Source organism: Nanorana parkeri, unplaced genomic scaffold, assembly GCF_000935625.1.
Source record: "Nanorana parkeri isolate BGI_ZX_2015 unplaced genomic scaffold, ASM93562v1 scaffold535, whole genome shotgun sequence".
Lineage (NCBI taxonomy): Eukaryota > Metazoa > Chordata > Amphibia > Anura > Dicroglossidae > Nanorana > Nanorana parkeri.
In genome coordinates this window covers 378,442-393,164 of record NW_017306803.1, presented here as the reverse complement: position 1 = coordinate 393,164, position 14,723 = coordinate 378,442, and the positions used below count along the sequence as shown (strand labels likewise).

At 38.4% G+C, this 14,723-nt stretch overlaps 1 protein-coding gene across 2 annotated transcripts in view; it reads left to right on the top strand.

Moving 5' to 3' along the window:
• LOC108791224 (regulator of G-protein signaling 6) overlaps positions 1–14,723 on the top strand; it is a 267,130-nt gene that overhangs the window by 233,512 nt on the left and 18,895 nt on the right. For both annotated transcript variants that reach the window (XM_018561640.1, XM_018561639.1), the window contains exons 11-16: positions 93–191; positions 3,359–3,420; positions 3,616–3,726; positions 6,506–6,631; positions 8,459–8,645; positions 12,169–12,258. In XM_018561640.1, the coding sequence (XP_018417142.1) occupies positions 93–191; positions 3,359–3,420; positions 3,616–3,726; positions 6,506–6,631; positions 8,459–8,645; positions 12,169–12,258 (675 nt within the window). The remainder of the gene's footprint in view (positions 1–92; positions 192–3,358; positions 3,421–3,615; positions 3,727–6,505; positions 6,632–8,458; positions 8,646–12,168; positions 12,259–14,723) is intronic.

Sequence of the window (14,723 nt, the reverse complement as noted above, 5' to 3'; positions counted from 1 at the left end):
AAGATAATTTATTTGTATAGAGAGGCATATAAATGTTTTAAACACTATTGTTCTTCTCTCCATTCTGATTGTAATGTTCTGTGCTTTTCCAGTCAGTATATGGTGTATCAGAAGATTCTCAGTCACAGAGCCCAGTCCACATGGCATCCCACGTGATTAGGAAAACAACAAAAGATGACTTGCGAAAACAGGTTGGTGTTTCATCAGAAATTACATATTTCATTTACAACTGTTTTACTCAAGAGCGTAACTGGGTGCAGAGAAGATGGGAGTAACAAGTTAGGAAACAAAAAATATTTAAAAATGAATTTGAGGACTCTGCTTGAGGCCTTTTTTAACCTGAAAGTAACATCATTTTGGAAATACATGTAAAAGGAGCGTGGAATTTTAAAAATGGATGCAGTATGTCAATGATGGCGTATGGTCTGAATATTTTTTTTAATTTATTAAAATTACACTGCATGGTATTGACATAATTATATTTGCACATGAACACATAGGTTTATAGCATGCCAGAGTTATTGTATATCTTTACTGTTTTGAAAAATAGCTGTAATATCTTAGCCTTAGCATCAACAAGGACAACAGGTAGGACATCTCCCAGTCTTCGACTGAATTGCTGCACCACCAAAATGCATTCCAGTGTTCTCCTTGGTTTGGCTGACTGATTAATACAAGCACACGTTTGGTTATAGTTCCTGTTTTCTTTATGGCCTAATTAACATCTGGCTGTTGCAAATTATTCAAAAATAGGAACATAGTTTCATGCCCTCCAAATTTAAGGAAATATAATTTAATTTTCCTTTTTTAATACCTGACATCTCATACTATATTCAGCAACAGTATACAATTTTTTTTTAAATAATTATTACAATTTGTTGGGCATATTTGATATTCAACGAAGCTGGTTTGTCACATAGGATAATAACGTGCACTATACACTTAAATTACCCTACTGCCACAACCGTATAAGGAACAACAGGCAAGAAAGCAAGATTGTGGGTTGAAAGAGGGAGGTGAGGTGGAATAATGGCAAGAGTAAAAAGGAAACGTATTGTAAATTTTACAAAAGTTGTTTAACCACTTCCTGTCCAGCGGCCGTATATAAACTGCCGGACGAGAGCCTTCTAGATGCAGTTGGGCGTTTTAAAACGTCGTTGTGCCCATGCTGCGCACGAGAAGGTAAATGTCAAAATTTGAAACAGCTGGTTCCATACAATAGCCCGCAATATACTGTGCTTTGGGTCACTGGGGAGGTTAGTATATGTCCTCCCGTGACCCTAAAGAGAACTTTGGGGAAAAACACTTACCCCATAGTTCTCTTTTAAGTGTAAAAAATAAAACAAAATGACAAAAAAATGAAAGTTACACATAAAAAACACACAAAAAGTTAAACCCCCCTTGCCCCCACATACACACGCAAACATGCGTTGGGTGCACTTACGTATGAAAACGACTGCGCCCATTGCGCCACACTTGTTACATATCACCGCGTACGTCAGAGGGCAATCAATAATTTTAGGGCCATTAATCACTGTTAACACTAAACGTATGAGCGGTAAAAGCTTTTAAAGCGTCACCTATGGCCAATTTTGGGTATGGTCGTTTTTAGTTATTTCACAGGTGCGCGTGCGCAATTTTAAGGCTTGATTTGTTTAGTGTCTATTTAACTGACATGCCCCCATCTTTTATATTTCACAGAAAAATTAAATAATAATAAATGTTGCATTATAATGTAAGGAAAACAGTTTTTTTTTTAAAAACTAATTGGTACTTTTTTTGTTATGTAGTAAAAAATAGAAACCCCAGTGATGACTAAATACCACCAAAAGAAAGCTCTAAGTGTCCCCAAAAAATGATATAAAAAATAAATTTCAGTACAGCGTTGCATGATGGAATAAATGTCACTCAAAGTACCACTGTGCTAAATACTGAAATATGGCCTGGACAGGAAGGGGTTTTTAATACCCTGTCTTCAAGTGGTTAATAAAGGGTTGTGAAATTCCTTTCCAACATATTTTGATAATCATCTCTTGTATAAATGAGAAGTGATAACTACCCCCTAACTAATTCCTCCTTCAATCTCCCATCCTAATGCTTTTATACCCTTATTTTTCATTCTGGATCACCCCTTTCAGGTTACATGCAATATGTGGCTAACTGTGCCCTAAAATAATTATATATAAACATCATTTAAGAAAACGTATTGAACAGAAAAGCTGTTTAATAAAAAAGTATTTCTGTAATAAAAGGAATTGAGCTCCTGTCTAGTACTAGGCTAAACTAATTAAAGCAAAAAAGCAATAAATGTTTTCTTTGCTTTATCACTAGGACTGATATCTGGCCATATATCATAAGGCACATGAGGCATGCTTAAAAGAGAACAATGGGGTAAGGGTTTTTCCTCATAGTTCTCTTTAGGGTCCTGGGAGGACAGATACTAACTTCCTCCCGTGACCCAAAGCTCAGTATAGCCACCATATACTGAGAGCGCCGCAGCCGGGACGGATCCCCAGAATACTGTTGAGATCCGCCCAGCTGCGTGAGTGACAGCTGGCTCTGCCTATCTAGAGGCAGAGCCAGCTGTGCCTCCCCCCTCCCCCGTTTGTTTCTCCACTCAGTGCTAGAGGATCAGAGAGGGGAGGCAGGAATCCCTGCGGGGAGCCGTGACTGACAGTCACCGCTCACTGCAGGGAGACGATCAGGAAGTGAGCGGATCAGCGGCATCTTTCTGTTCACTTCCCAATCAATAGAGCCAACTTGTCACAGCTTCTTTGTCACAGGTTGGCTCTAACTATAAGGATGAGTGGAAATCACTCACCTCATAGTTCTCCTTTTAAGTCATTATAATTATGATTATAGGTGCTGGAGAGTTTCTGCTAGTATTGTTAACTTCCAAATCAAATGTTGATGAGGATCAAAGATGACTGTGAGCTGGTGAATAATTTAGTTTTATTGCAGGTAGTTGTGTGGTGAATTAAATGGCATACAAGGCAGCAGGTGGCATTTAAGGAACCAATAGGCATGTATTGGTCATTAGCTGATCCTAATGGATCCTATGGCACACCAGTGAGAAAACATACATTCTTCAAGGTAAAACATTATTGTGCAGGTTAGAGATAATTATCCAATACCCAATTGTCTCTCCAATATATGAATGGTACCAATAGTATCTGCAGTACTGTAGTTTCCACTCCTTTGTTGAAAAAAAATGTTTGGTGTGCAGACTGTTCCCTTATTTCCAAACATCATCTAGTGTATGTGGGAAACGTTACCGAGATATTTATGATAATGTGAATGTTATAATATAAACACGTAATTCATGGATTGGATTGATATGAAATTATTCTCTTTGCAGATACATTTTCTGAATGTTCAGATAGATCGACATTGTTTAAAAATGTCCAAAGTAGCTGACAGGTAAGTTAGATATACAGGCTGATATATAAGGAGAGGAGTTCCATGACTTTATAACAATGTGCTAAGCTTTTTGTATGTTTTTTTAAATTAAGAAATTACTTAAAAGTATGTTCAAATATATCATCTTTTGATGTAAGATATTAGTTATTACTGTATGTGAATCATTTTTGTTCCTTTTTTTTCTCTTTTCTACAGCTTTATTGCTTACTCCGAACAATATACAGAGTACGATCCCTTTCTTTCCCCACCTGATCCTTCTAATCCATGGATAAGTGATGACAGCATTTTCTGGGATTTAGAAATAAGGTATGCCAGGTGTACAAGTTATCCTATTGAATTTTGCTTATTGTAGCAGCCCTGGGCTGCAAAAGAAAGTAGTTAAAGTTTGCCAAGGCACAGCTTGTTACCTGCATTACAATGCTGGAGCCTGTTCAAAGTGCCAATAACAGTACTGACAAGTCTACTTTACTGATAATAGCAGATGCTTAAATTCCTGTTTATTTAGAAAGAAATAATCGACGAGTCAGCTGTTTTGTTTGCACAACCTTACCTGCTTCTTTTCTTTAGGTATTAAGTTATGCCATTCCAGTACATGCAAGTGTTAGATGGAAAGGCCTGTGTTCACATCCTTAGCATTTTGGTAATGCATGCACCACAACATGACTTATTGTGCATTGCAGCGCATTGCATTACCGCAGCCTATTCATTTTGAACAGGGCCCAATGCAGGAAAATATATATATATATATACAGTTGTGCTCATAAGTTTACATACCCTGGCAGAATGTATGATTTCCTGGCCGGCCATTTTTCAGAGAATATGAATGATAATACGAAAACCTTTCTGTCACTCATGGGTAGTGTTTGGCTGAAGCCATTTATTATCAATCAACTGTGTTTACTCTTTTTCTGTCATAATGACAACAGAAACTGCCCAAATTACCCTGATCAAAAGTTTACATACCCCAGTTCCTAATAAGGTGTGTTGCCCCCTTTAACATCAATGACAGCTTGAAGTCTTTTGTGGTATGTGTGGATGAGGCTCTTTATCTTCTCAGATGGTAAAGCTGCCCATTCTTCCTGGCAAAAAGCCTAAAGGTCCTGTAAATTCTTGGGCTGTCTTGCATGAACTGCACGTTTGAAATCTCCCCAGAGTGGCTCAATGATATTGAGGTCAGGAGACTGAGATGGCCACCCCAGAACCTTCACTTTATTCTGCTGTAGCCAATGACAGGTCGACTTGGCCTTGTGTTTAGGATCATTGTCATGTTGGAATGTCCAAGTACGTCCCATGCGCAGCTTCCGGGCTGATGCATGCAAATTGGCTCATTTGGGTAGTTTCTGTTGTCATTATGATTGGAAAAGAGTAAACACAGTTGATTGATAATAAATGGCTTCAGCCAAACACTACCCATGAGTGACAGAAAGGTTTTCGTGTTATCATTCATATTCTCTGAAAAATGGCCAGGAAATCATAAATTCTGCCATGGTATGTAAACTTATGAGCACAACTGTATATATATATATATTTATATATACTGTGGCAGTGCGTGGCAATGCCACGGTGTAGTATGGCAACTTTGGCGCCCAGGACTCTCAGCCAGAGGGTCTGAGAGGTTCCACAATGTGAATACCTTTGGAGAGGAGGAACTGGCTGTTCAAATCCCTTCCAGGTTTTCCAGACTATAGTGGGATGGGATCTCCAGTCCTGGAGCCAGGTTTTGCCAGTGGCCAGGTTGAGCTGATCAGGTGGCTGAGAGCAGCCTTATTAGGAAGCCAGCCCAGTGCTTTAGAGGAGAGTTGTGGGTGTGCAAGAGGCACACAACGACAGGCAGACGCTGCTGCGTGCATGAGCACAGGTGACACAGCCAGGAAGGCTGGAGAGGTCCAGAGGGTCGGTGACCCTGAGATCCCTGTCGGGGTGACAGAGAGGGACAGTGACCCACGAGGGTGAATACCAGAAGTATTGGAGCTGAGGGAAGCTGCTGAGGACAGTATATCCAGGGAAAGTCCTGGGACTATAACACTGGGAGTGTATGGGACAGTCAGATGTCGGTGAGACCAAAACATGATGTGTTAATGAGAGTCCAATGAACTGTTATGCTTCGTTTATGCTGAAGAAAAGCAAGTTACTTTGTGATGTTCAAGGACTGCTGACCTTTTGATGAATAAAGACTGTCCTTTTATGTTAAAGTCGGCTTCAGGAGTGGTCACTTAGCGCTTACCATTGTGCTATATTCCCCAAACTATCACAATACATATATACTAAATTATCTATTATAAATGTCTAGTCAGCTGAGAATCATGCTGTGGATAAGATAGATTGATAGAGAAAAGCTGTTTCCACTTCTTAGAACAATGGATTTCAAATTTTGGTTCTCAAAAACATATAAAGCTGGCAAATTGCTGCTCTCAATCGGCTAGACCTCATCACCAGCATCAGATAAAAATCATGTCCAAAAAAACCTATTATGGATGTGTGAGATACATTTTTTATTTTCATCTAGTTTTTGGCTTCATTGAAATAATCTCAAAATTATACACCAGCCTGTAAAATATTCAGTTTGTAAGGAATAGCCAGCTGCAAACTTTTCATCAATAGTGGCATGCCCATATTTAAAAGGTTCAAATAAATCTTTACCAGTGTAGTTTAGACAGAAAACTATTTTTAAAGTTAAAAAAGAGGAGGAAAACAAACAAAAAACAACATTTTTTACTGACTTCGGTTTTTTTTTAATGGGTGAAAAATACACATCTCTTTTTGATAAATACTGAGAGGATCACGATGAAGAAAAATTAAACCAAGACAAACTGCTATTTTACACACTTTTGATAAAGTGGGTGAGGCAAATGGAACAGAAATTGTGCCAAAAGGGGTTAGTGTTGTAAATGGAAGTAAACAACACTGGATTAAATAAGCCATATCATAACTGCAGTTGTTAAGTGGATCAATAAAATATAATTTAATGAATAATCCAGTTTCCTTCAATAAATAAAAAAGCAGTTATCAGAAGTACATTCTGGAATATTCAAAGAATTGGATTCATTAAATATATAAATAAAAACATTTTTCCCCTCCAAAAAAGCAAAGAGCCATCCCAGCAGCGTGTGAAAAGATGGGCCTTCTCGCTTGATGAAATTCTGAAAGACCCAGTAGGACGAGACCAATTCCTTCGCTTTTTGGAGTCAGAGTTCAGTTCTGAAAATCTCAGGTAAGACATTATCAACATTTACATGCTCCTTCATACTGTATATATTCTAATGTAAATTACAACTACAACGACTACTACCTAAAGTCATAACTTTTTTGGGATAAAGTAGAGAATGGTTAGAACCTCTTTTATCTTTTTTATGGTAGTCCCCATTAGGGAGATGTATCATCTGTTTTTGTTCTGGTGACTGTTGTCATCAAAACTGTAACGTGAAAGAAAATCCAATGTTTTAAATTGTCACTGACTAGAGGGAACCACTTCCAATGAAAATACATTTTCTGGTGACAGCTGTCTAAGATGAGACAGCCCATACTTTGAAAAGAGTTTTTCTCACTTCCTGTTGTGAGTATTGGAAAGGAAGTGACGGTTATTCTCCCCAATAGGACACAGATGGCAAAAACTAAATGATGCTATTTTAACCATTCTCTATCAAAAAGAAAAAAAAATTTGGCTTTAGATACATTTAAAGATTTTACAAAATAACCCTTGCAGTGGGGCTACCCCCGCACTGCAAGGGTTAAGTGCTCATTTGTCTCTAGGGGTTTAAATAAATAAGAAATACTCATCTGATCCTGCAGCAGTTCTTTAATAGTCCCTAGTATAGCGGCCAATAAGGTTATCAGCTGCTCATTGTTTTTTAAAATGTTGGTCCATACATTTTTAAATTCAAACAACGTGCATACTTCTATCATACAAGCCTACTTATTTATGAGCTCCGTAGATACAATGCCACCAATCCTCAGAGCTAAAATCTCACAACAAAATTCATATTTCATATTCATATTTCAGATCTTACGGGTGCCTAGTTCAGGTGTCCCTAAGTGCAGGAGTCTTGTTTTGAAGCCCGTCAGCCAGTTATGGATAATTATGGATAGGGTGGGGGTTAGAACTACTGCCAGTTTGAAATGATGATGTCCCTGATAAGTAGATTTCTCCTCATTTTCTGATACAAGAAATGTCCCCAATGGAGCACGGACATAAAGAAATACGCTATGTATATTCTAACCCTTGCATACTCTATTAGAGAATAGGTTCAAGAAGTGGACTCAAATTGTTATAACCATTACATTTAATGCTTTATTCATTTATAGAAACAAGGTTCTGTTATTTGAAAATATACACTATGTTAATTGTGGTATAAATAATTCTATGCTATGAACACTTATTTGTCACTGATGTGTTTGTACTATGACACTCACTGAATACCCATTTGTTACCTTTTTGATTCAATAAGAAATGCCTTTTTTTATTTTAAAAAAATGTATTATGCACCCCACTCATACTATACATTTATAATAGTTAAATTTGAAAACAAAAAAAGTTTTTTAACAAACGTTATTAAAAAAGATGGGTGCATGAGAATTCTAAAGCAAGTTACAAATAGTATATTTTTGGAGCTTTGCTTGTTAATCCAATACCAAATGGAAACATGAAAAGCCATTCTTTTCACAACCAGGATAGTTATAGCACCATTTACTAAAGTCATACATTTTTATTTTTAAAATATATACCGAATATGCAGAAAATATAAATGAGTTAATTACACTTCACTCAGAGATGAAATTTTGTTAGGCATACGTAATTAATTTTGCATTGAGAACACAGTTATACACATCCACAGAGCCTGTAGATAAAAATTTCAGCAATGAACAAATCTTTCCACTAGAGGACATCGTTGTAGCATGAGATCAAGTCATACAGTCCAGTCTAGTTTTACCGTCTACCTAACATAAAAGAAATAATCAATGTAAATCTAGTTTAACAGCAGTGTTATTTTAAAACAGCTTAAAACACATTGTCACTTTCATAGTTAATTATTTTCCTAAGGTTTTGGCTGGCCGTCCAAGATCTGAAGAGGCAACCTTTGCAAGAAGTTCCAAAAAGAGTAGAAGAAATATGGCAAGAGTTTTTGGCCCCTGGAGCACCAAGTGCCATCAATTTAGATTCTCACAGTTTTGAGAAGACAAGCCAAAATGTGAAGGATGCAGGGAGGTACACATTTGAAGATGCACAGGTTTGTCATTTTTAACATGGTAATTCCTATTTATGTATGTGCACTTAATTTATCTGAATCCCCTTACCAAACGTTTGCCAAAAAACAGTGTGACCCCAAACACATGCTTGAGTATTATTAGTATAGGAAGAGGTGCCGAGAAACACTAGTTAAAAATAATTCTCAATTTTATGCATTGGGGTTGATTTATTTAGGTAAATCGGCTGTTCATTTTGCAAGGGAATTTTCTCTTAGCTTAGTGAATGAGGTGAATCTCTGCTAGTTTCCATCATCCAATCATGTACAAGTTATGAAACTGGTAAGGAACACTGTTTTATATTCATACAATGTATGTGCAATCATAAAACCTTAAAGGGGTTCTAAAGCCTCCGTTTTTTTGCCTATATCTACTGCGAGCAAGCCTAGATATAGGCAAAAAGTTTAAAAACAAAAAACGCTTTAACAGCGTTTTAAACTTGCCTCTTATCGCTGCGCACTCACAAGGCGAGAATCTGGAACTGCTCGTGCGGCCACAAAGGATCTTGCTGGGGGGGTGAATGCGCAGTTTCGGATTCTCGGCCAAGAGACGAGCAGAGACGCAAGGTAAGTCTATGGATGTGTGCACCCGCATGCACACACCGCTGGATCAGAAGTGCCTGCAAGCAGAGAGGAGTCAGCGCTGGATTGGAGAGCCGCCGCACCGCTGGAGGGACAGATGAAGAAGAAGAAGATCGGATTAAGAGACATCATTTAAGGTAAGTGCTGACATTAACATGGGGGAGAGGAAAAAAATGTATCCTTTAATGTCACTTTAACTTGAGCTTATTTAAAGAGGCAAACAGCAATGCTAAGAGTTCATTACCTGTGGAAATCAAGAGATAACATTCTTTATTGATCTGAGCTCTCTCAAGGATGACAGTTATAAGGTTATGTGTTCTTGTTTGTGGATGTTTTCACTTCTTCAGTGCCCTTCACTTTGAATTGTTAAAGCTTAACTGTGGTCATTATATTAAGAAAACCTCTACCCCTTCCACCTGCCTCCAGTTAATTTATAGTTATTTATTTAAATAATTAGAAGCTACATTTTTTTACCTTAATGCAAGGAAAAGATACTTTTGATTAAATCTGTTGGTAACTTGTGAGACCTTTTGGAGTGGTTTGTACTACAATTTGCTATCTAAAGTGCCCAGTGCAAGGGCAAGATTAAGTAAAAATCAAGACAAAGATTGTATCATCATTTGTAGGATACAAGTCCTTTTTTTTTAATCAATTGTGACCAAACATATTGCCATTTAAAATGATGGGAATGTCAAAATGTTGAGGATCTGGGTTAGTGAAAATATTTTCCCATTGATAGGAGATGTGATTATAACAGAATTTTACAACATGAAACACAGTGAATAAGGGAAATACAGGTAGTACACCCTCCCAGGTTAAAATAAAATGTTAGTTTGTTTCCTGGTGCATTCCAATTGCATGTAAAAGAGAACTATGGGGTAATCTTTTTTGGCCATAGTTCTCTTTAGGGTCACGGGAGGACATATACTATCCTACTCCCGTAACCCAAAACTCAGTATATAGCGGGCTATTGCCCTCTATATGCTGAGTGCTCAGAGTACCTCTGAGGTACCGAGCAGAATAGAAAATAAGTGAAAAGAATGCAAAAAAAGTTGAAACATTATTTTAACATTTTTAAAAAAAGGAAAATAAAAAAATACAGTGTATTTTAAAGAAAAAAATGTAAAAAAAATTTTAAACGCTGCATGCCGACCCAACTGCATGCGACAGACTCCCGATGCATAATGAAACATCTGATAGATGTCGGCAAAAGAGTAACAATTGGGCAGAGCTAGCGGTGACAGTTACCTCCGCCCAACTGTTTCCTATTGGCCGGCACCTACCAGAGTCTTCTAGCAGGTCCGGGCAATGAATAACAGTTGGGCGAAGCTGGCCGTGACAGGTCATTTGGGGACGCTGATCTGTCATTACAACTGGGCGGAGCGAGCTGTGAGATCACGGCTGGCTCCGGCCAGTTGTCATCTGCGTGGAGATCGGTCGGCTTTAGCCGACCTTTCTCTACGCTTCGGCTGTCACTTCGGCTCAGTCGACCCGCCGCTCGACTGCCTTCGTTACAGGCTATTGTGAATACCCCATACAGCAGCCCTTCGCTTTGACTGAACCGAAGGGCAGAGGTGGCCGAAGAGAGCCGAAGGATCAGCTGAAGCTACGGCTGGATCCTTTTGGCTCTTTAGTGAATAACCCCCTTAGTTTCTGGAATTCACACAACTCCCTATCCTCATCTCCTCTGAGAAAAGCCATAATTCATATGCCGACAACTAATTACTCTTGTTGTCAGGTTTACCAGGGGAGATCATTTGCACATTGATGCAGATTTCAGGTACCCAAATTATGAATATTTGCATGTTTACACCATGGTCATTAAAAATACATTTTCAAGAATTTTTTGGGGATAAATGTAATATTAGACTGGTTTAGGAAGGTATGAAGGTATGAAAAGGCAGTTATTGACTGGCAGCCCCTGGATTTACAGCTGCTTCAAGGAAAAACTTTAGACACATCCCACAATGCAATTTTACAAAGCTTTATTAGTGGTCATGTGACTTTTATCTGTTCCTCATTTGTCCGAGGAAGGGGGGCAGAGCCTTGTAATGATATATTGCTGTAGGCATGTTAATTGAAGGGATAGATGGCTCATGCAGAATAAAGGTTTGATAACTATAAAACTTTATGGCCTTATGCTTATGTTATTTAAACTCTGTGCAAGGTATTTGCAGCAGATGTGCCTGTTTATTACCTTGCATTACCTCTAGAATTGCTGCAGGACTGCTGTGTGACTTTATGACAGCAGGGCTCCCAGCTGGAGCCACTGTCAATCATTTGCTTTTCATCACCCCTTAGAGGCATTGCTGTCTGTGACATTAGGTGCAGAATAGAGGAAGGGGAGAGCACAGTTTGCAGAGACATGGCATGCCTTACACTGGAATGTTATAAAATATGCAGAGCTGACAACACTGAAGGGGAGAGCTGCATAGGCAAACCATAGCCATGCCCAATAAGGAAGTGAATTGAACTGGCAGGATCAGCAGGTATTTTATTAGGAATATGAAGCATTTAAAAAAAGGTCTGCAATTGAATCCAATATACTTGAGTGACCAGTTCTTATTTTTATGTTATTTACATTTACAGACACCTTAAAGGATAGCAACACTTAAAAAAAAGGCACACAAAATTATCTTTATTGTCCCAAGGGTTTGAGCTTCACAAAATGTAGGCTGCGTTGCTTTATAAGCCAGAGTTGCTGATGTAATGCAAAATTATTTCCCTTGCAGTTTATGAGGGCATTAGAGGAGTGCTCATTTGCAATTAGTTTGTCTCTCTTTGCAATGAAAAGAGATGACAGTGTTAATTGGTTACATTTAGTGATTACAGCAGATCCACATCCAGTTTTACTATGATAGTCTCTTAACTGAGATTCCTGACTGTAATAAAATATCTTAGATTGACAATGTGTGTTTTGTTGCAGGCGCATATCTACAAGCTCATGAAGAGTGATAGTTATGCACGTTTTCTGCGCTCCAATGCCTACCAAGACTTGCTCTCGATGAAGAAGAAGGTAAAGTTGGGGTGGACATGCTTGCATCTTCTGCACATTACTGATTCTGGCCTGCTGCTTGCTAATAGTGTGGAAATGAGAACTGTGCCCCTTGTTTGTACATTCATCTTCTTTGCACGAGGACTAAATTTCATCTCCCTGCCAGCTGTTTTAACATAATACAATTACTTATCCCGTTGCATAGACTAGTGCAATTTACATTGTCTGTAATTTTGTACATTTCATATTGTTAGATCTGTTAAGTCATTGGTCCATGATAATACAGATTTGGAATTTTAGAAAAGGCTGTTTTACTCCATCCAAAGCCATCTTAACTATTAGAAGGCATGATCTCTCATTTGTGGTGACCATGAAGCCTTTTTGTTCACCAGTCTTGTCCTTTGGAGCAGCTCGAAATGCTGGTATTAGTGCAGGATAGGATGTCTTCATGCTTATGCTGTATAGGCTAGCAAAGCATTTATGACAGGCAGCTATGCACTGTGCATTGCATAACTGTAACTGGCTAGAGTAAGGGCATATACATACCAGACATTATTCAACGCAGTTTGCTGCATTTTTATGTAGCCAAACCTAGTACTTTAAAAATCAGCTTATGTCTGTTTTCACCGAAGTGATTAGTTGTACTGCATTTTGAGAATATCCTGCAGTTTTCGGTGCCTTCAAAATCATTTCACATCTGAAAATGAATTACAACATGTGTTCAATTGCATCTGATGTGACCAAGCTTTAAAAGCCAAGTCTGCTCACCACTGAAAAGCCATGTTAGTGGAACTCAAGTGCAGGATACCTATTTATGTACAGAGCTATAGCAGCATGTTCATTTGACTGACAGTCCCCCTCCCAGGAGCCTTTTCTGTTGTGTGCAGATTTTTATTGGCCAAGTAAACTGAGCCTGTTAAAACCTCAGTTGATGTAAATAAAAATTCAGAGGATTGATGATTGCTTTAGTGGTGACCCTTAGACAACATATGGCTCTGAAGCAAAAGCACAAGAAAATGTACTAATCTCAGGACCACTGTTTATCAAGGTAAGGGACTGTAAAATAAACAGGGTAGAACGTATTTGGGCACATGATGCTGTTACAGTATTATAGGGTAGTACAAAAATGCAACAACAGAATCAAGCAACCGGTTGTAAGTTATAAAAACATTTCTGAAAATATATAAACATTGTAGGATATTGCTCATTGGCCCCTTGGTTGGGTTTTACCCCTGAATTTCAGTCAGCATAAGCCGATTCATTTTCCTGAAGATGACACTAGGGAAGAACGAATGATCAATGTTACTACAATATCAATTATTTATAATTCAGCAGACAAGCCTAATGCTGGTTACTTTTTCACCTGCAGAAGGTAAATTTGTTCAGTCACTCTTTTGATCCACACAAGTCTGCCAAAATGCACAGTCAGGAAGATCACTCTTGCTTCATCTTTACTGCTACCAGCTTCAGCCTTACTGCTTCCTGGAAACCGTCACCTCCCTGATTATAGGAGTTATGATGCTGATGTATAGTCCAATGAGCAGGCTTGAGGCTAGGATGTGACATAGGATGCTACATTGCTGAACAAGGAAATAGGTGTACCAGTGTTTTGGCCGTGCAGTGTGGCCGATGTGTGTAAAAATTTGCCGGACAGAATTACAAACCCTTTGGCGCGCAAAACACAAAAACATTTATCTTTTAAATCGGGTTTTCAGCTGTTTAGAATTCTGCTTTAAGTATCACAATGTGTTCAGTTCATCCAGTTGTGCTAATGCATTTAAAAAATGGCAAAGGAGAATGCAAATCATATCCCATGTATCTTTTAATGCATCTGCATATTAAATGAGAAGATAACACAGCTGGGCTCTGCAGCCAGGAGTTCAGACCAAACTCCAAGTGTGATAAATCATAGTTCATGTCACCTCGGCTTTATTTCATTAGCAGTAAATAGTAAGTGAACAGCAGTTTGTTTAAATTAATAAAAGATACAGCTTTATGTTCTATAGGGCATCACAAGTACAACTTAATTGAGCTCCTGTTTTTAGGCATAACACCCTTTCTCAAACTATTGTGCCACAAATACAGATACAAGAAGCACATTTTTAAAGGATGCTTGTGCATAGAGCAATAGGAAGGCTGTCATTGCTGACCTCCACTTGCCTGGCTATGATGCTGATCTAATGGGTCCAATACTTTCAGAGCCACTGATCTGGAACAAGCAAACACAAACAGAACTTCAAATATTGCTACGACTTCACTTGTGGCATTTTGTGATTAGTGGTTGAGAAGGTATTGAAGGTAAATCTTTATGACAGACAGGCAGCTAGCTTTTTTGGAAGAAAGTCAGAAATCGCAGTACCATAATGTCTCTCTTTACAGTCTGAGTAGTGTGCAGAATTGGTGTGACCAAGACCATGGAGTTGGTTTAGTGGTAGAGTATGTTCACTTTGAAAATGGGATTTTTATTTATCTGAATGATTGTAGTG